This window comes from Podarcis melisellensis (assembly GCF_964234715.1).
Source record: "Podarcis melisellensis genome assembly, chromosome: 13".
Classification (NCBI taxonomy): domain Eukaryota; kingdom Metazoa; phylum Chordata; class Lepidosauria; order Squamata; family Lacertidae; genus Podarcis; species Podarcis melisellensis.
Genome location: NC_138545.1, coordinates 23,988,746 through 24,008,777, shown reverse-complemented (window position 1 = coordinate 24,008,777; position 20,032 = coordinate 23,988,746). Strand labels below are relative to the sequence as shown.

The following is a 20,032-nucleotide window of genomic DNA, read 5'->3' as shown; positions in this document are numbered from 1 at the left end:
TTTTTAAAAAGCGTTTTGTGTTGGTTTGGTAAATAGGCATGGCTTGCATATGGCAATGGCTAAAATCTGTCCTCTTTAATCTTGTATTATCTCTGCTTTAGCATGCAAGCATATCAAACTTCTTCATTGATATAGTTGCATCTGGGCTTTTCCACACTCTTAACATGCAGCAAAAACAAGGTTTGCAACCATCTGTATACTTGGCAAAGTGCTGCAGCCAAGTTTACTTCTCTGAGGGAAGCATGTGTTTTGTCTCATTCACAGGCTGCGTTTTGAGATGTATACTTAAACCTTAAGGTGTACCCTTTAGAACTGCAATGTGTGAACAATTTAATTATATGGTGGGGATTTGAGTGGCATCTAAGCTCAGTGTGATTTCAGAGGAAGGAATAAGGATTAACTGTGAGTCAGGACTAAAGTGGATCAGACCTCTTGGCTGTTCCACAGCCTTTTGGCAAGTAAGGGAAGATCTTGCCCACAGATCCTTTCTAACCAGCCCTTAGAAAGAACCAGTGGCGTAGCGTGGGGGGTGCACGGGGGGCCGGCTGCACCGTCTGGGGGTTAGGGGGCGTAAATCCATGGGTTAGGGGGCGCAAATCCATGGGTTAGGGGGTGCAAATTACTTGGCTTGCCCCAGGTGCTGACAACCCACGCTACGCCACTGGAAAGAACATTTCACAAGCCTCATCCCCCCTTCCCAGCTCTTCTTCACTATAATGCCTGCCATCATTTTGTTCGAATGGCATCAAAAGGGTTCAGGAACCATCAGAATGTATGCTTCCCGATATCCTCAAATGCTTGCTAAGGTCTTAATTTAAAACTGTGCACTTTAGAGTAGTGGTTTTAAAGGCTTCTATCCCTTGCTATTCCCAGTGAAAAAAGTGGCTGTTAAGAAGAAAGGCTCTGTCAGACCTCGCTCCAAGTTCCTGCTTGCCTTGAAGCCATGGGCCCAAATGCTTTTTTTGCCCCTCAACTTTCTTGATAGGTTCTTGAAGCCGCAACCCCCCCCCTCTCTCTCTCTCCCTCCTGCTGTTTGCTGTTTCCCAGTAACTGAGCAGCTGGGGTTGGGTGGCAACGCAAGAAAAGGAAGTTTGGAGTCAATGAAATTTGGATTTTGAGTGGCTAACCTGTTCGTTTGTTTAAATCAGGACCGGAAGCTTTCCCAGGTTCCAGGACAAATGTACCTTATGTTTTTTCTTCTGATGCTCCCTCCACAGGAGGAATGGACAGGTCAGGACGGCCCTTGCTGATTGTGGTGCCTCAGCCTCTTCGGGATGAGCTGCCACCAGGACAAACTGATCTAGTCAATACCATGAGATACCTGTACTCCCTTCTCAGGTAAACTTTTACCTCAAGATGCTGCTCCTCCCAAGGTGACCTAGCAGGAGATAAAGTGTGTCGGCTTGAGTAAACAGCTGTGCTAACAAAGATGTAAATAGTCTTGGAGTGAGGCTGATTGTCAGGATTTCTTTCCAAAGAAACATAAAATAAATTCATCAAGAAAGGTTGAAAATTCAGTAAATTCTCCTCAGCATCGTCATAAAATAGCAAGCTAACAGAAACCACTTTGGAAAGCCATTAACAGTCAAATTGGCTTAAATTTGTAACTTAAAGCTGCTTTGACACATGATGCTAAAAAGTGCCTTTGAGGCACTGTTTGCACCAAGTGTGAGTGTTTTCATGAGCTAGTGTGGCATCATGGTTAAGGGCATGAGCAGTGAGCTAGAAAAAACCCCTCAGTTCATATCTTACCATGAATTCATTTCATGGCTTTAAGCCAGGGATAGGGAACCTGTGGCCTTCCTGTTGCTCTTTGACTCCTGACTCCCGTCAGCCCCAGCTTGCATTCAGAGGACCTCGGGTTCCCCATCCCTGCTTTAAATAAGCCACTAGATCCCACCGCCCTCTCCTCATCTGTGGAGATAATAATGCAGGCCTACCTAATAAGGGCCAGTAAACTGTGCTGATATAATGTATGTGGAGCACTCTGAACACCATGATGTTAATTAATACCATTCAGTGCACAGTTGCTGTCAGTTCTCTACTTCTTAATTTGGAATTGTTAACAACAAAGAATTTCCTCCTGTGCCTAGTGTGTACTAATGATAGTACACAGAAAGCAAATATATATATATATACACAGAAATTTCTTTAGTTTTCTCATCTGTACAACTGTGGCCTAGAGTGGGGTTATTGTGAGGGTAATATAAGCCTTATGCTTCCATGAAGCCTTTCACAAGTGAAATATGCTGACCAGCTTTTGTACACTGACTTTGCTGCCCCTTTGATGACTTTGCAGCTCCATTTCTCCCTTTTCTCTCCACAATTGTTCCAGGCAAGAGCTGAAGGCCCGTGGGTTGACACTATTGTTGGACCTGAGCCAGGTGGATGACTGGGCCCTCCAGGCCCCTGTGCTGCTGCCGGCCATTAGGACATTCCAGGTATCTTCCTGACTCGACTGTAGGAGCTCTGTATCTGTGTCCTCGTGTTTTCTGCTCCTGTTCTCAGTAGACAGGCTGTGGGTTTTACTGATGCAGCAATAATTTATTATGGCAATATCTTCAGAATGTAAAGGGGAGGGGGACGAGAAGGTGCTCACTGTCACAGCCTTCCATATTTAGGATAGGTATGTATAATGGCATAATAACAGTAATGATCATGGCGATGATTACGATTACATAATGAAAAGTGATCACCAACCCTTCTGCCCTGGACATCAAAATGGTACAGTGGTACCTCAGGTTACATACTCTTCAGGTTACAGACTCCGCTAACCCAGAAATATTGCTTCAGGTTAAGAACTTTGCTTCAGGATGAGAACAGAAATTGTGCTCCGGCGGTGCGGCAGCAGCAGGAGGCCCCATTAGCTAAAGTGGTGCTTCAGGTTAAGAACAGTTTCAGGTTAAGAACGGACCTCCGGAACGAATTAAGTACTTAACCCGAGGTACCACTGTACTGGATTAAAACAACAACAAAGCTTTCCACCCTTTTGACAATATATTAATTTATTAATTAAATTTCTATCCCACCCAGAGGAGGGATGGGGTAGCAATACGGTAAAGCTTTGGCTTTTCCATTTCGTTGTCTGAGAGCCACTACTAAGAAGCCCTTTCTGTGACCCCTTGTTGCCTCTTGCATACCACAGAATATTGCAGCTCTTGTGGCTATGCCCCATGTCCAAGGCCCCCTCCTCTTCCCCAATCCACAACTTTTTCTCCCTCTGCCTGTATCTCAGAACCACCTCCCATCTTTTCTTCCTACTCTATGAGAGCCTTATGCAAATACGCCTCCATAAAGCAAAATCCTTTATCTTTTTAGGAGAGTTCTCCAGCCCCCATCCGTCAGCTGCTGGTGATATTGCCACCTGATGACCGTTTTGTACCCCATGAAGAGGAGCTGGCTTTGGAACCTGCTGTGGTAAGTTCTCCTATTTATTATTATTTATATACCACTTTTTCCTCCAAGGTGCTCAAGGTAGTGTACATAGCCCCCTCTCTTCCCATTTTACCATCACAACAACCCTGTAAGGTAGCTTATGCTGAGAGACTGTGACTGGCCCAAGGTCACCCAGTGACCTTCATGGCTAAGGGGGAAAGGTCACTTATTGACTGCATTTCTGAATCACCTTTCTTCCCAAGGGATCCCAGTGCAATGCACAATAAAAAAGTACTTCCAATAAATAAAGCACAACAGATAGCCAAATATGATTTTAAAATATCAGAACCATTAAAACACAAAAAACCTTACCTGTAGTTGTTAGGTATTGAAGCAACTTTACTCGTTTTGTAAAAGCCTAGCAGAAGCATCTTCGGCTAGTGTCTCAATGTATAAAGGAAGGAGGGAAAATGTACCGCCAAATGGAGAGCATTCTAGTGTTGGGGTGTCACCACAGAGAAGGCCCCATTGCATGCCCCTGTACCAGGAATGCTCATGGGAACAATGAGTAGAGCCTCATCTTGAAGAACAAGTTGGAGGTTATTGGATTTTAATCCAGGCCTCCTAAGCCCCAGCCAGCACTCTATTTGCAGAATAAAAATAGTGGACTATAAACATGACAAAATACTGCAGAGAGAACACTGAAAGAGACAACATAATTTGTACTTTGTCGTACATAACTGTACTTCCAAGATATATGTGTGTGTGTGTGTGTGTGTGTGTGTGTGTGTACATATATATATATCTGTGTGTGTGTGTGTGTGTGTGTGTGTGTGTGATAATTATAAATAGCTAAGGACTGCCCCTCTCTTCTCTAATGTTAGTTTGGGCCTAACTTGAACCTAGGGTTCACGACTGGAGCAGAAGATGGGTGGTGAAGGGACTGGGGTTAGGCACTGATGCAAGGAGGCAGGATTGCCTCTGACCTAATAGACTCCTTTCCCCACAGGAGGTCAGAGTTCTCTCTCTTCCTGAACTGCCACATTATGTGGCTTTGGACCAGCTGACTCCGACACTAGGAGGGACCCTGAACTACTCAGCACGCAAATGGGTTGAGGAACACCAGGTAAGAGAGATTAACAAGGAAATGGACCTTGTGCGCTTCTGCACATGGTTCATCCATGGAACCAAGGCAGCCTCCCCGCAGCCCTGCACAGAATCCCCCTGCCTTTCCTTCCTAGTGGTATACGGTTAATGTCATAGGCGCCGGCTCCCTGGGTGCCACATCACCCACAAAACTTCCCATGAAGGAGCTGGGCACCCACAAATTTTGGCGTCGTGTCCACAGGTAGCCTTTTCCTTACTGGCTTTCAGCATATCCTTGAACCTTCTCACCCCACTCCAGCTGCATTCAGACTCTGTGTTAACTTGGGTCTCGTGTGGGCCCACAGACCACTAACCACAAATGACAACGGGCCACTGTGACTCCTCCTTCTCTCACAAGGCATTTTCTCTGGGTGACCTTCATGTATATTCCTGCTCGGCACTTCTGTGGTACTTATCTTCCTCTGCCCCACCTCTTCTCTCTGTACAGGCTCTTGAGCAACTGCAGTCACTCTGTCGTAGTGTCCTACAGGCTGTGTGCGAGGCCAGTGCCCACCTTGAAGCAGTGGGAACAGCGTCAAGTCAAGAGGTAAACTCATGTGGTGGTTCTCCAGAGACTATGAGGGTGCAGGAACATAGCAAGTAATTGGTTTGTTTTTGTGATGTGTGATACTTCTGTTTATGGACTTGTACGTTTCTCTGGTTCACTTGTGGTTCTATAGTTGTTACGACTTACAGTCTTAAATAAGATACGGACATGTCTGCTCAGAAGTAAGCCCGATTGAGTACAATGGGGCTTACTCTCAGGTAAGTGTGCATAGGAATGCAAACTTACCTACTGTGAAAACATCAGCATAACCATTCCTCTGGGGACACTAAGATGGGACTGAACTTTGGTTCAGTTGGCCACAGGCCTGCATGTAATTCATGTATTTTGCATTAGTCCTAGAAAGAATCATATAGTGTGGAGAAACGCCAGCATGGCATGCTAAAAAAGACTGGAATCTTTTTGCAGATACTCCCTTGTGTACTGCTACAGTAATAAGAGTGAGAAAATTAAGACAGTGACTAAATAAACCTACATCTTGGTTGTACCACTTCAGAGTGCAGGCTGCTTAGTTTTCTGTGGAGGGTTGGGGTAACTGTGGAGGGTCTAGTGGTCAGGAAGTGAGGTTTCACCACTTTGTGTATCTCTTTGCTCTTCCCTTTGATGAGTAGCGGCTGTAAAAATTATTCAAAGTAAGGTGAATATCAACAATATTGCTTGATTATTTGGCCATTGTAGAATCCAGGGTTTTTGCTGCAGTATTTGGGTTACTGAGGATCTGAATGGGGTCCCCCCCAGTTTTTAAAGCACAGAATGTGCATGACTTTAGTGATTTTTTTCCAGTACAGTCAAACCTCAGTTGTCGAACGTAATCCATTCTGGAAGCCCGTTTGGCTTCCGAAATGTTTGACAACTGAGGCGCGGCTTCCGATTGGTTGCAGGAGCTTCCTGCACTTAGTGGAGCTGCGTTGGATGTCCGGCTTCCGAAAAACGTTTGAAAACCAGAGCATTTACTTCCAGGTTTTCTGCATTTGGAAGCCGAAACATTCCAAAATGGAGGTGTTCGGGATCCGAGGTTTGACTGTATCTCTAACTGCTCCGTAAACAAATCAGCATGAATGCTCAATAAAGACTGGATGCAATCTAACCTCTGTATTAGCTTGGTGCAAACATATCAGGATGAATTCTGAATAAACATGTTGCGTGGAGGAGTCAGGACTGGTTGTGTTGCTGTGCTGTTTTGTTCTATGCTAGTTATTATGATAGTCATGTCAGCGCTGGTATGCAGCATTACCACGTTGCCATAGTTTCTTTTTTGTCGTTGAAGTCAGAATTCCCATTCCACTATCCCCCAACCCATTCCCTTTGCCTTGTCCTAACTGCTAGGATCTCACCCCTGTAGGAACTGTCGGCCCAGATCACCTTGCACCAAGAGACCATGCAGAAGCTCCTCTCAGAGCCGCGCCTGCTGGAACTCCAGCGCCGTGGGGGGGCCTTGCTGGCACGGCTGCCTCCCCTGGGGTCCTGCAGGTGAGGATCAGGGCTGCAGGGCATCATAGCAGAAAGTTCTCTTTGTCCCCTGTTCCCATTTGTTCTGTAGCAGAGTTATGTAAAATAACAACAGCACTTATGCATAGCTTTTAAAGCTATTGTATAATACACTTCACTGCTGTTCAATTAACCTTCCTGCCTGTTGGAGTAATCCTGCAGTTATGTGCTTACGTATCTGGAGGGGATGCTTAATTGGTGTGTGAGTGGGTGGCAGGGAAGGTAGCTTAGCAGCCTGATTTCCATTGTGTGTGTGTGTGTGTGTGTGTGTGTGTGTAATCAATATTGTGTGATCTGCACCACCAGGACCAGCTAGACATAGCTGATTTCCCATTGTAAGCATGAAGTTGTTCTTGGCTCTCTCTCTAACTTTATGTCATGCTGCGCAATGGCATCTGTTTTGCACTATGACACCCCATCTTCCATGGCAGCCATTTTGTGACTGGTGCCCCCCAGCACTCCCTTAACATTTGAAATGTGGCCATTGGGTCACAAACAGTCCCTGATATATGTAGCGTGTAGCTTGTTCCTAAGATCTCTGAAACACAAGGTGGGGGTGGGAAGGCAGCAACATTTTAGCTGATCTGGAGCAGTGAAAAGACTTGCAGCAGTATGCAGCCATTGGCCTGTGAGGGCTGATTCCTGTCCCTCTCCGCCCAGGGAGAATGTCCCATGTAAAGAATTTTCAACAGATTTTTATCCAAACTTTCCTCAAACCCTCTTTTTGTACACGTTGGCATCTTCCATTGAAGCAGACAGAACCTTCTGTTATGTAAAGCAAAATAGCCGAGCGGAAGGGGATTGTTCCCCAGAATGGCCGTAAGTGGGTCACGTTCAGTTTGGCCTTCACTGGCATTAGCCTGGCCCACACCAGTTTCTTCCTTCCTCGCTTCATGCAGCAGCTTCATACCGCAAGGCTCAGAGTAACTGTGTGTGTCCTTTCCCCCTGCAGTACAGAGGCTGTGGCTGCTACCAGGCTCTACCAAGAGGTGGATGAGGCCCTTCATGGCCTGGTCCAGCTCAGCAACCGGCGCCTGGAGGTGCTGCAACAGGAACGGGAAAACACACAGGTAATTCCTGAAGTCCCTCATTATGTGTCCTTGGGGAAAGCTGCAGCCTTCGGGGCTTTGGAAGAGCTGGTACCAGCGAAGAGAAGTTTCCCTTCTTTTTCTTAGTGTTTGGCAACTGAGCTGAAGGAGCCTTAAAGACATCACTGGGACTACAACTCCTGATATCCCTAACCATTGGCCAAGTTGGGCCTTACCTCTGAAGCTCATTATTACTGTTCCTAGAACTGAACTATACAAATCAAGCTGGAGGAATTCTGCAGAGGACGTTCGGGAGAGATGCTAGGCCTAAAAACCTACAATGCACCTACAAACAGTCATGTCTGAAGCATGAGTCTTGATCCTGCTGGGAGTTGTTGAAAGGGATGAGAGGAGCTTCACAGATCATTGCTTTATAGGGCTCAGTTTTCCTCAGGCAGGTGATGGAAGAAGGGGATAAATGTAGGCACCATGTCTGAAGGAGCTCTGAGGAGGCATTATGGCGAAAGAAATGCAGGGGTTACAGAAACAGGATAGGTATACCAACTGTGGAAGTGGTAGAGGTGTGGTGAGACTATAGAGATGCTGTGATGATAAAATCTCTTGTTCAGAATTTCACCTCTCTTTGTGCAGAAGCTAAAGACTTTGGGCCTTTGAAATGGCAACCAGGGCCAGCTCTAGAGGGTGGCTGGATTGACCCACTGATAGTATTTCCACTTTGCACAGCTCCAAGATCAGATGCAGCTGGAGAGATTTCTGTTTGCCCTGCCACCTCCACATTTTGCGGGCGCGGAATGGGACTGCAATGCTCAGGAGCTATCAAAGATCCTAAATTACAGTGGAATTTGTACACTGGCGATATATGAAACAGTGAGGTCAACAGAGAGCAGCCTCCTGGGATTGGCCAAGCTTTTGCTACTTCTCTCTTTTTCTCCCACTTCTATACAGGTTCAGGAACAAGCTCTGGAAAACAAGGCCCATCTTGAATCTACTGGCAACTGTGTAGAAGAGAAGAGGGAAGCAAAGAGGCCTGTCGAAGGGTTGGCTGAGGGGGCATCACTGGAGAGGACACTGCTGCAGAGCCCCAAGTCCCCAGGGAGGATGCAGCTCATGCCAGAAGCTGGCTGTGCCCCACGGCCCCGGGCCTGCAGCATCAGTGCCTCCTCCTCACCCAAGCATGGCTGGGGCCTGGGGTCCAGATTTGGCTCCTCTTGCAGCCTGACCTCCCTCTTCCAGCCGCACCCCAGCCCCAAGGCCTCGCCTTGCTGTTCTCCCACTCGAAGCGGCGTCCTGGAGAGTGGCAAGAAGAGGCAGGGCCTTCCCAGCAGCCCCAAATCATCTCTGTCCCCCATCTCCCAGCTGGCTTTCCGGGCCTTGAGTGACCCTGGCCGCCCCAGCGTGCACATCCGCGGCCTGGAGGTGAGCAGCCGTGAGCTGGCAGATAGGAGCTGTTCTCCCCGTGAGCATGTGCTGCTGAGCCGTAGCGGGACCCATGTTGCAGAAGCACCTTGGGGGGCCACGCCTCGCACGGAAAGAAGACGCTGCCTTGGGTGAGTAGCGGAGGGTACATGTGGGAGGTTTTCCATCCACGGTCTTTGTGTTACCCCAGGGGTATGATTGAGGCTGAGAAGATAGTAGTCTGAACCTGTCAAACTTAGATTTGCAACCAGGCCCAGCTCAAGAAAATGTAAATTGCACCCTCCCCTTTTCCTGTGAATTAATGTGTGGTATGGTCAAGCTTTTCTTTGTAAGTGTATCAAAATGTACAGAGAAGCTGCTTGTGTGCTAGGCCTCCTGTGTCTGCCATTTGATCTGCTATCTCCCTCTGTGACACCCAAATCTTCTCCCCAGGAAGGCTAGCCTGATGCCATCATTATATATCTTTAGGTGCCAGGCAAAAGCTTTTCTCTTTAACCAGGTCTTTGGTCTCCATCTTTCTGTGGCCTCTTAGGAGTGGGTGGGGCGTTTTTTAATGCATTTTAATGTATTATTTTAATGGGTTTTTAAAAAATGTATCTATATGGATGTTAGTTTGTTTGTTTTGGTTGTAAGTTGCTTTGAGTTGCCTTTGGCAAAGAAAAAGCGACCAATAAATTTAATAAAATAACAACAACAACACTAGCCAAGCTGCTAGCACTATATCACCAGCTGTATTGCACCACCAACACCCCACAAACATTGTTCACTTCACAGGACCCACCTACCCTATATTGTTTAGGAAGGGCTGAGTGGATGGTACTGGTATTGCGTTTTATTTTATGTGCATGTTTGTGTATATGTAGAAATATATGTGTGTACTTTTTATCATTTCTATGCACAGAGTGTTTGGTAAATAACTGGCGAATATATATATATATATCGCACACACTGCTTATTTACCAAAGTCTCTAGCGGCGGATGTAAAAATGGGCCTTGTATCAGAGCCACAGGGAGGGGTGTGTGATTCTTTTCCAACCTCCCCCTTTCTCCTCAGGGTCCAACAGCAACTTCTGGCTGAGCTGCTGGAGTGTGAGCGGGAGTATTTGACTGCCCTTGCTCAGCCCCTCTCTCTGTCCCAAGAACCTGGGGGACAGGCCTGGCCAGCCGAACTGAGGTGCTTGGGCAGTGCTCTCCGGACCCTGCGGGACCAGTTGCTGGCTTTCCATACCAACTACTTCCTTGGCGAGTTGGAGGGGTGCATGAACCACCCGTCACGTGCTGGGGGCTGCTTCCTGCGACATGTGAGTGCCCCCCCAAACTAATATCATTTTGTTCTTGCACACTGGTGTTGTTCCCTTACAGAAAAATCCTTCTTCCCTTTGTGCCTGCTTCTTTTGATGAATGAAAACAACCTTAAAAACCAAACTAGCTCTGCTCCTGTTTTTTTTAACCATTCTGGCACATAGGAATGTAGCAGCTGAAGCCTTTCCTGGCACAGAGATAAAATGATGGGGAATTTAATTGCCCAATTAATGCCTATTGGACCTCTGTTGAAAGAAGCAAGAACAGGGCCAGTGGAAAAGAAGGAGAGATAACAATCCTGTCCTTTGAGCTCGCCTCTGGGGCATATTTTCCCATTAAAGGAAATGGGGGTGGGTTGGGGATGAGAAGGAATAATCCCCCTCACATGAGCTAGATTTCACATTGTTTCATTGCAGCAGCCTGATGTCTGGCCTCCTGCTCAGCTGGATGAATGAGGGATTTCTCTCTCTCTCTTTTCTTCTGTAGGGAGAGAAGCTTCAAATTTATGCCACGTATGCCAAAGAGCACCATAAGTTCCAGGCTGCCCTGGCTTTGCTTCGAACCACCAGCAAGGTAAGATCTGTGGCCGCAGGGGACCAAGTTTTAACTTTGACCTTTGTGTGGGTGGGTTGCTGATAGAATAGCTTTCTCTTATAATAGATTCTTTTGACCCACTTATTGGAAATCCTTCCATTGCACTAATCTTTAGTGGGAGTTTGATGTTCAACTAGGCAGCCATCTGATATGTGAGGAGCTTGGCCTCTGTATGTGGGTGTTTTGAAAACTTTGTGCACCTTTCAGTCTCTCTCTGACTCTGGGTGAGACAATTGTCAAGGCTGGAGTTAGATGCAGGTCAGAGTAAAGAGACAGTCAGCTGTCAGTGAAGTTAACTCTTTGTTCAAGGAAATTGCATACAACTCAGTAACACTTCCCCGCAGGTCTTGCCCCTATAGAGCAGTTAGGACTGAAGATCCCAGTGTTCCACCCCCTCCTAGGGCTCCTCCTCTCCCAGATGCGCACCTCTGGTCTCTGTTGTGCCCTCATCATTATCCTGTGAGTTCTTGGAGACCAGGGAGAAGGGAAGTTTGTGATAGCCGGAGAGGGAGACTCCTGGGATGCTTCAGCCTTGGAGTCTGAACTGCTCCCTGTCACAGGTTCCTCCTGTTCACTAAACCCTGTTGCCCCTTCAGCATCCAGCCTCTCTTCCCAAGCTTCCCCCTCTGACCTCTCCTCAGCGTCCCATCACCAGTTCCCAGGCTATGAGCCTTCCTCCTCTGGGATCTCCCCTGGGGGCTCCCTGCCTGGTGCCTCCCACCACCCCTCATCATCCAGGAGTCCAGGGTATTGTGGCAGGTGGGTGAAGGAAGGGCAAGAGATTGAGTGCCTTGAGTTCCATCACTTCTGCAGATGATCTTGTTGCCCTGCTCCCAGCTCAGCTGCCTTTTCTTTCCCCTTCCTCCATGCAGAAGAGCCCGGCAGAGCTGCGTGAGGATGGGCAAACGGCACACACGTTGTGTGTGCCCCTGGAGCAGCTGGAGCGGTACCGGCGCTTCCTGGGTGAGCTGCTGCGCGAATGTGAGCTGGAGCGGGGGCCTGACCGCCAAGCCCTGCAGGAGGCCCAGCAGCTGCTGGAGGCCCTGGAGCAGCGAGGCAGGGACCTGCTGGCCGCAGAGCAGATCCGGGGCTGCGAGGTGAGCGCATGGGCGCTCCCCTGGCATGCAGCGCTGCATCCTCCCTGCTGCTTCCCTGTGCATGCGCTGCTCCCTCCCCTACTGCCTGTCCCTCACTCAAACCAGGTATCCCCGTCTTCCGGTGCTTGCCCATGGCCAGGTTTTGCCCTTGCTGCACTCTGGGATCTCTGTGCAGGACACTGAGTGGGAACACACACGAGGAAACTGGACAAGTGACACCTTTGACCACTTCTGAGATTGGGGGTGGGGGGTGGGAGACCTTAGCCAGATGACTCTGATCAGCCCTCCTGTTTCCTTGCAGATGAAACTATCAGAACAAGGGCCACTGCTGCAGCGTGGCGAGCTCATCGTGGTGTGTGGGCGTCGTAAGTGCCAGCGGCATGTCTTCCTCTTTGAGCGGCTGCTGCTCTTCACCAAGTGCAAGGGACCCGAGAGCGGCTACGTCTGCAAACAGGCCTTGCAGGTGCGCAAGTGTGTCTACGATGGAGAGCTCCTTTCCTTGAGTCGTGAGCTGCGTGGTTTGGGAAGGAGGGCGCTGGCACACAAGACAGGCTCCTGCGGCATAAATGGATAGAATAATGGAATTGCTGGACCTGTTTGGTGGAATATACATCCCCACCCCTGATTTGCATAGGGCACAAAGCGGGAAGGAGCTGCCAGTGCAACAATGAATGGGATTAAAATTCAAGAAAGCTACATTTAGCAAAGACAGGTGTTCGGCATTACATAATACACCAAGAACAAGCCTGGATTATTAACCATGGTTTGTCTGAAGCAAGACAAGCCAGAAGCTTGGGTTCAGACAACATGCTAAGCCTAACCATTGCTTAGCTCACAGCAGTGCAGCAGGACTAGAGGAGGAGTACAGCAGTAGCTGTTTCCCTTCTGGAAACCTATACACTGCTATTATTATTTACGCTGCTGCTATTATTATTATTAGTACTACTACTTCTACTTTATTTACATATATGCCACCCATCTCACTGGGTTGCCCCAGTCACTGTGGGCATCTTCCAACAAATTATAAAACCACAGTAAAACTTAAAAGCTTCCCTATATTGAGCTACTTTCAGGTGTCTTCTTAAAGTCAGATAGTTGATTATTTCCTTGACATCTGACGGGAGGGCATTCCACAGAGTGGGCACAACCGCTCTCTGTACTCAGAAAGTAACGGTTTGGCTTAATGTTATGTCTGAACCAGGTCAGTCTTGAACATAGACTTCCTACTTCTTGTTGCAGGTGGCCCTATCCTAACTTTTCATTATCCTCTCTTTTTCTTCCACAGACAGCATCCATGGGGCTGACAGAGAGTGTGGGGCCTAGTGGGCTACGCTTTGAGCTATGGTTTGGACGTGGACCAGGCCGACAGGCCTACACACTGCAAGCAGCCTCTGCTGAAGTCAAGCATCAATGGACAAATGTTATAGCCCAACTGCTATGGAGACAGGGTATGTGGCTACCTAAGAGATTGTCCCAGCAGGATGAGAATTGTATCAGGGCAATGTTTATGCAGACAGTTACTTCACTTTAACAAGCTCTTAATCTTCTTCCTCACTTTCTTCCTCTCTCAGTGAAAATAGTTAAAGGGCCAAGAGCACAGACTGCTCTCCAAAGAGGAATGGTTATTTATTTTATTATGAAATGTTGTCTGCCTTCCTGTAGTTAGAATGATCAGAGTAGTTTACAATAAAAAAGGGTTAAAACACACAGAGAATAATACATTCTCAACATCTAAATAAGCTAAAGGCAAGAAAGAAGCAATATAGCACAAAATAAAACAGTCCAGCAAGAATTAACAGCACTAGACATCTGGGGAAATAAAAAGGTCTCTGTGTGCTACCAGAATGACACTGGCATGAGCAACAGAAAAGCTGCTCTGGGGTGGGAATTTCAATACCAAGGATGCCACCACTGAAAAAGCCCTTTCCCTGACAGCCACTTGCTGTGCCTCAGATGGCAGGGGAGCCCTTAGAAGACTCTCTGGTGGAGATCTCGGTGTACAGATGGACACATGTAAACAGATGGTCTCGTGGGCACTTCAGTTAATATTCCTGAGCAAACTAGGGAGAAGTGGAGAAGGGTCCTGCCCAGGTATAACAGCAGGGCCTGCCCCACTCCTCTGAGGTGCTTCTGTCATTTACTGTAATGAAGACCTGTTTTCTGTATGAAAAAGAAAGAAGGGATCGTTGATGGCTGGTGGATTGTGCCACTAATTCCCTGGGCTGGTTATCAGGCGGCAGACAGGTGGGTGTGGGCAGGCTGAGATTCATGGTGCAGTACCCCACTTGCGATAATGAGCCAGCCTCCACTGGAAGAAAAGTCAGGTATCAACACATAACCTCATTGAGCACTATCCTCTCTTTGTGGAGAAAAAAAATGGAAAATGAACTCATGTGCATAATATGTGTGTGAATAGTATGAAAGTAGGGCATAGCCCTTTGAATATTCCATGCTATACCTAATGCTTAGCATAGAGAAAGGCCAGAAAGATGTTTCTGTTTGGTGAGATGGGAGAATGCCGAGGGTACTGATAGCACTCGGAGCAGTTTTTAAGAAGAATGCCTTGGATGTTTTTCTCTCCCTCTTCAGCTGCCCATCCGTCTGTCTCAATGAGCATATCCTCCTGCCCTGCCCAGCGCCTGGCCCCTCTCGGCCTTAGTCCTGGGGCCCCTCCCGGGCTGTCGTTACCCGGCCACTTTGAGGAAGAGGAATGGGACCTGGATGTCAAGCCCATCCCAAGGGGTGAGTGCACACTGCTGTTCTCCCTGCCTTCTCATAAAGCATTGCTGCTCAAATTTGCACTCAACCCTACCTTTCTCTGCTGCTCCCCTTAGCCGAGACGTCCGAGTCCGATGGACCCTCCCCAAGCCACCAAGAGCTACCTAGGCAAGGAAGAGGATCGTTGCCTGGCAGCAGCACTGCTTTGGGGCACCCCCAGTCGGTGAGTGGACACAACAACCAAAGGCTCTTTGACAAGGGTGTCTGTTATTATGGGTCCATTTATACAATTGAGAGAATCATGTGGTAAAGCCTTTCCTGGAGTGCACAAGTTCAGGCTGCCAGCAGGGAAACAGCCACGTGTTCAAATGGTTCGCCTTACCCAGACAAAATGAGCGCACCCAGGAAGAATTCAGCCCCATTTATGCTAACTTCCTATAGAAATAAGGTATCCACACCCTAGGCTCATTACTCCCCCCGCCAACACACCCACCCACCCACTTTTATCACTTGATTCTGCCGATTGTATAAATAGGCACTAAGTTTGGGAAGCATCTTATGTGAAAGAGTGTCAGTGGGGCTCTACCAAATCTCTCCTTGCTGTGAGAAGGGTCATGGGCATGCTGTGGCTGTGTGCGCCTGGGCAGAAGTCTTGTGTGCTTTTTTGTGTGTGGTAGTGCAATCCTCCTGTCCCACCCTTGCCCCCCTCCCTTCCCCACCAGGATTCACCACGCCATCCCTGATGGCTTTCATATGTTTTCTTTATTTGCCAGAGCTCTGGCGTTGCCGACGAACCAGTGACCCCACTCTGAGGCCATGGCGGCCAGGTACAGAGCCCCTGCCAAACTTCTCTGCCTTTGTGCAACCCCTTCCCACCTCTTTACCTAACTACTGTCACCTTTTTCCCAAAGTGCAGCACATGGCACTTCCCCATGTCTTTCTCTGAGCCTTTATTTCCAGGCACAATACTTGCTCAAGTTCACTCCATCCATGTTACATGTATGACTGTACTGTCCAGGTTTATCTGTGTTTCACCATCCTGCAGCTTCTCTTTGTCTTGTGTGCTGTTCTCACTGGCTATCCAGTTGTCTTAATGCTACTACAATTGTTTTAAATTAATCTAATCCCTACAGAGCTGGCATAATTTAATGGCTAACAGTGTGAACTGGCAAGTCACTGATTTAAACTTTGCCTCAAGCATGGACTTACTGGGTGACTGCCGTTTATCAGCCTCATCCCCCCACCTGTGAGAATTGGGGGAAAATAATATTGACCTACCTTGCAGGGTTGTTGTAACAAACCTGGAGATAATCTAGCTGAAGTGCTTTAAATACTTAAAAAATCAAGCTACAAAATGCTAAGTTTTATTTTTACAGGGAAGTAGGACCTTTATGTTGTCCCTATCAGAGGTTATAATGCATTGTATTTAACTAGACCAGGATGGGTTGCAGAGAATCATGTATAAATTTGGCTCCTGAGGACTAGAAACTTGTCGAGTATTGGGTAGCCAGAAAAACTAAGAGGCTTGGTGTCTTTCTTTGTATCTAGACACTCACCCATCTGTTTCTTTTGCAGCACTGGGTGTGGAGTCTACACCGGAAGCTGTTCTCCCCAGGCAGCCGTGGAAGGCAGGACTCAAACCCCAGGAACTCTGGGAACAGAACTGTCTGAGCCCCACCAAACCTTGGAGATGGGGCATGAATGGGCACTAATGTCAAGCAGTCCTATGACCTGCTCCTACCAAGACTCCTGATGGCTGTCCCATTCACCCCGATCTGCTATCATCCCACAGGAACACCCAGACATGGGCTGCAGTCTACCTTGGGATGGCTCTGTCCTATCCCTGGCAGTACGCATCCAGTGCCTTTTCCACCATTTTTTTGGGCTGCAAAATACTGGAGATTCTTGACCAAGCTGATGTGGTTGGTAGTGAAATGGTTGTGTATTAGGCAAGGAAGGCCAAACCAATGAGCTCTGGGCTGACCCAAACTAAAGTGCAGACTAGGAGGAAACTCAGTGGAGTCACTGACCAAGTGGGGTGGTTTCCAGACAGTGTTGAACCACACATTTGCCTGGTGCCCTACCTCTGATCACAGCTTCAATCTCTTGCCCAAGTGGTATTCTGATCATTTTGATGGGAGATGGAAGGAAGGATCTGGGCTGCAGTTGCTAGGCAACTACAGTATGCACTCCCCAAACCATGTCCAGGTTAGCCCAAGAGGAAAAGGAGAAGGTGGGTCTGGATTGCATGGTGAATCACTATAAGACACAAAACCACCTTCATCCAGAGAGGGAGTTCAGAGGCAGCCCCAGCCAAAAGGAAAGGCATGATACAGCAATATACATAATGTTATGGAGGTTCACATAATACAGCTCTCCTAGGACTGTACCACGTTAGATTGCAGATGGGTAGCGTGTTTGCATACTCCCACATAAAGAAAACTAGTATTCCAAGGAGAAAGGCTCTAACTTAAGTCATCTCCCTGGTGTGCTGTTTTCTTAAAATATGTGAAGAGTTTTGATAAGTAAGAATACTTGGTCAAGTTTACTTCCCCACACTCATGTGTTTGCAGTCTGAGAACACAGAATCCAAGGAGGGCTGTATCATGATTCTTCTGTACCTGGGGAAGTTTCCCCCCTCCCTTGATTGCTTTTGTTTGTTTCTGAGATGATAAGTCTCTGCACACAGTATTGTTACCACATTGTTATGAATACAGTAAGCCTACAACTTATGTGGGGGTTACATTCCAGGGATCGCATTTAAAGCCAAAGTCATGTATAGTCAAAACACATTTGAGTGCAATGGTGGGTGGAATTGCCAAAGTCTTTTTTCCTAGATGCCTATCCTCTTTCCGCCTCCCTTTAATTTTTTTTAAAAAAATATTACCAAGCGTGTGAAGCTGAATGCGCACAAGTTAAATGTGGTTAAGTTGCAGGCTTACTGTACGAGGAAAAAGTCAAATGAAAAAGACACAGGGGCTGTGAAAAAGTGTTTTGCCTCTCTTTTAGATTACTTGTTGGAGGTCTGCAAACACCCTTCTGCAATGTCTGTGACATTTTGGAATCTGAACTGTAGGAACTGATCTCTAACAATTGGTGCTATATTTTGTGTTAGGTGGCTGAATATGTGGTGTTTTTGTTCATTCAGACTCTTCTATTGGATACAAATGGCCTACCTTTGGTCTGATTTTGGTAACATGAGTTGCTCAGCTAACTTGTTCTCTTTGGCAGGTCTTGTGCTGGATTTAAACCTGGGGCCTCTCATATAGAAATCACACACACTTCTCCTGCCCACATGAAAAAGATTTAGTAAACTCACTTGGGTGTATAGAGACTAAGTTAGTGGCACTTAGTTCCCACTGAAATCAGCAGGAGTCGTAACCAACTTTTCACATTGATTTCAACAGTAACTAAGTGCAAAACCACCCTGTGAGCTTCAGATGAAGGGCAGTATAGAAATTTAATAAATAATTATGATACTAAGGTGGCCTCAGTCCAACTAACTGTGTGTGGACTATACTGCTTCAAAAACAGGGGACCAGAAAAAATGCTAAAGATAAGCAGTAATAATGGAAGACATGTTTGTAATGTCAGAATGGTGCACAGGTCAGGCAGTTCTTGAGATTTGTAAGGAAATGTAGGAATTCTTTCACACAGAACACTGAAAGTGGCTGCTAACTACAACCTCTTCTCCCAACCTCTTCAAATACTGGCCTACCAATCCTCATCAGCCCCATGTATGTTAAGAGCACTGATATATATATGCCTTTGTCCAACTTGCCACTATAGAGCTGTGGCTCTACAACCCCCTCTCCTCCAGTTGGATTGGAATGAATGTCTCTATTTACAACCACTTTTTGATGAGGCTGGTGCTAGCTTGTGCTTTGACCTAACCACTAAAGTAAAATATAATGCAGCTTCAAATATGCAAAGCAGGCACAAATGAGACTTAGTTCTTGAAAAAGAATATGTACGGTAGTAAATCTGTGTCTGGGGTGGACCATTTGACCAACTAGACATGATGAATGGTCCATGTGTTTTAACACGGAACTGCTCTTGTTATGTTTGAAAAGGTGTACATGTTGAGTTTAATCGCAAAAGTGGTCAGTGGGTAAGAAGTGCAGAACCCTCCCCTGACTGTGGTTTATCTCCCTGAACGCTTGGCAATCCTAACCCATTCACTCCTTTTGCTGTTGAAATCATGTGCTTCTCACATTACTGGGCAGCTTCATGTTTGTACACGGCACTGTCATCATCATATGTAGCGTCCGGATTACATGACTGTTATTCCACGCTAACATTCCCTGCACACAGAAAACTTGACGTGACAGGAAGAAGGGTAGGCATTCTCAGAAACTAGTTCTCAAAGCACAGGGAATTGTATTTGGATGAACATTTAGTCACATGAGCACCTGCCTGCACCAGTCTGAAGCAGTACAATCCATACATAAGTTTAGCACATCTGCTGTATGTGAAGTCTAGCTACTGTAAACTGATGTGGGTTCAAAATTCAAGGTATTATGGTAGGGGACTGTTTTCACAATTAGAAGCATTTTCTGTGTGGGTTCAAAAACCAAAGCTCCAGCCCTGAGTTTTGCGGCATCTGCAACTCTTTACCTGTGCTGGCCTCAAATTACCAACATTGTTTTAAGTGTTATGAAATGGAAAAGGTGAGGAAGGGCCAACAGTAAGTTGGAGTTGAGGTTGGTCCTGGGGAAGGTAGAAGCCCAAGGAAAGTAGAAAGTACGGGTACTGCAAGTGTTCCCATTGAAAGGGTTCTCCAAATGGCTGCTCTGCTGGCTGGGAAGATATGGTGTTCTAGCTATGCTGGTTCAAAGAAGTAAAAATTGTGCAAGCTGCACAGGTGTTCATAGGAAAATTAAAATACGATGGGAACAAACTAATTTTTAACCCATTTGAAGAATGATTTTTAGCTACTGCTGCCCATGAACCTAAGCCATGTAAGGTACTAAGCAAACCCCTTGGGTCTCTGTAAATTAATGGTTACCTTTGCCAAACATGTAATCTTGTCAAAATAATCAGTCAGGTTTGTCTAACAAGACCTTATTTTATATAAAAAGCATGCTGAACTGTATTAGTCATTTCTGTTCTTCCGTTGCAGGGGCTACCCTATTAATTGCTTTCCCACTACTTTTAACTTGGGTTTTCTGTCAGCTTAAGGCAGAACGTATTTATCTCTAGGGCCAATTTCACTTGCCCTTGAGGTGCTTAATATTGGTTCAACATCTTACTCCCACTATTCTCTGTTTTTTCCTTGATTT

General features: G+C 46.8%; 1 protein-coding gene across 3 annotated transcripts in view; it reads left to right on the top strand.

The window, feature by feature from the left end:
• Positions 1–19,845, top strand: part of ARHGEF40 (Rho guanine nucleotide exchange factor 40) — a 38,791-nt gene extending 18,946 nt beyond the window's left edge. Inside the window, exons 4-20 of one of the 3 annotated variants that reach the window (XM_081885815.1) lie at positions 1,218–1,338; positions 2,336–2,441; positions 3,319–3,417; positions 4,385–4,501; positions 4,970–5,068; positions 6,429–6,556; positions 7,527–7,644; positions 8,569–9,170; positions 10,094–10,340; positions 10,828–10,914; positions 11,808–12,032; positions 12,334–12,495; positions 13,318–13,480; positions 14,622–14,774; positions 14,867–14,973; positions 15,524–15,577; positions 16,326–19,845. In XM_081885815.1, the coding sequence (XP_081741941.1) occupies positions 1,218–1,338; positions 2,336–2,441; positions 3,319–3,417; positions 4,385–4,501; positions 4,970–5,068; positions 6,429–6,556; positions 7,527–7,644; positions 8,569–9,170; positions 10,094–10,340; positions 10,828–10,914; positions 11,808–12,032; positions 12,334–12,495; positions 13,318–13,480; positions 14,622–14,774; positions 14,867–14,973; positions 15,524–15,562 (2,573 nt within the window). In that variant the 3' untranslated portion in view covers positions 15,563–15,577; positions 16,326–19,845. Of the gene's footprint in view, positions 1–1,217; positions 1,339–2,335; positions 2,442–3,318; positions 3,418–4,384; positions 4,502–4,969; positions 5,069–6,428; positions 6,557–7,526; positions 7,645–8,568; positions 9,171–10,093; positions 10,341–10,827; positions 10,915–11,807; positions 12,033–12,333; positions 12,496–13,317; positions 13,481–14,621; positions 14,775–14,866; positions 14,974–15,523; positions 15,578–16,325 lie in introns of those variants that run through there. The other 2 variants (XM_081885814.1, XR_014162459.1) reach the window with 2 other exon arrangements.
• The last annotated feature ends 187 nt before the right edge of the window (positions 19,846–20,032 follow it).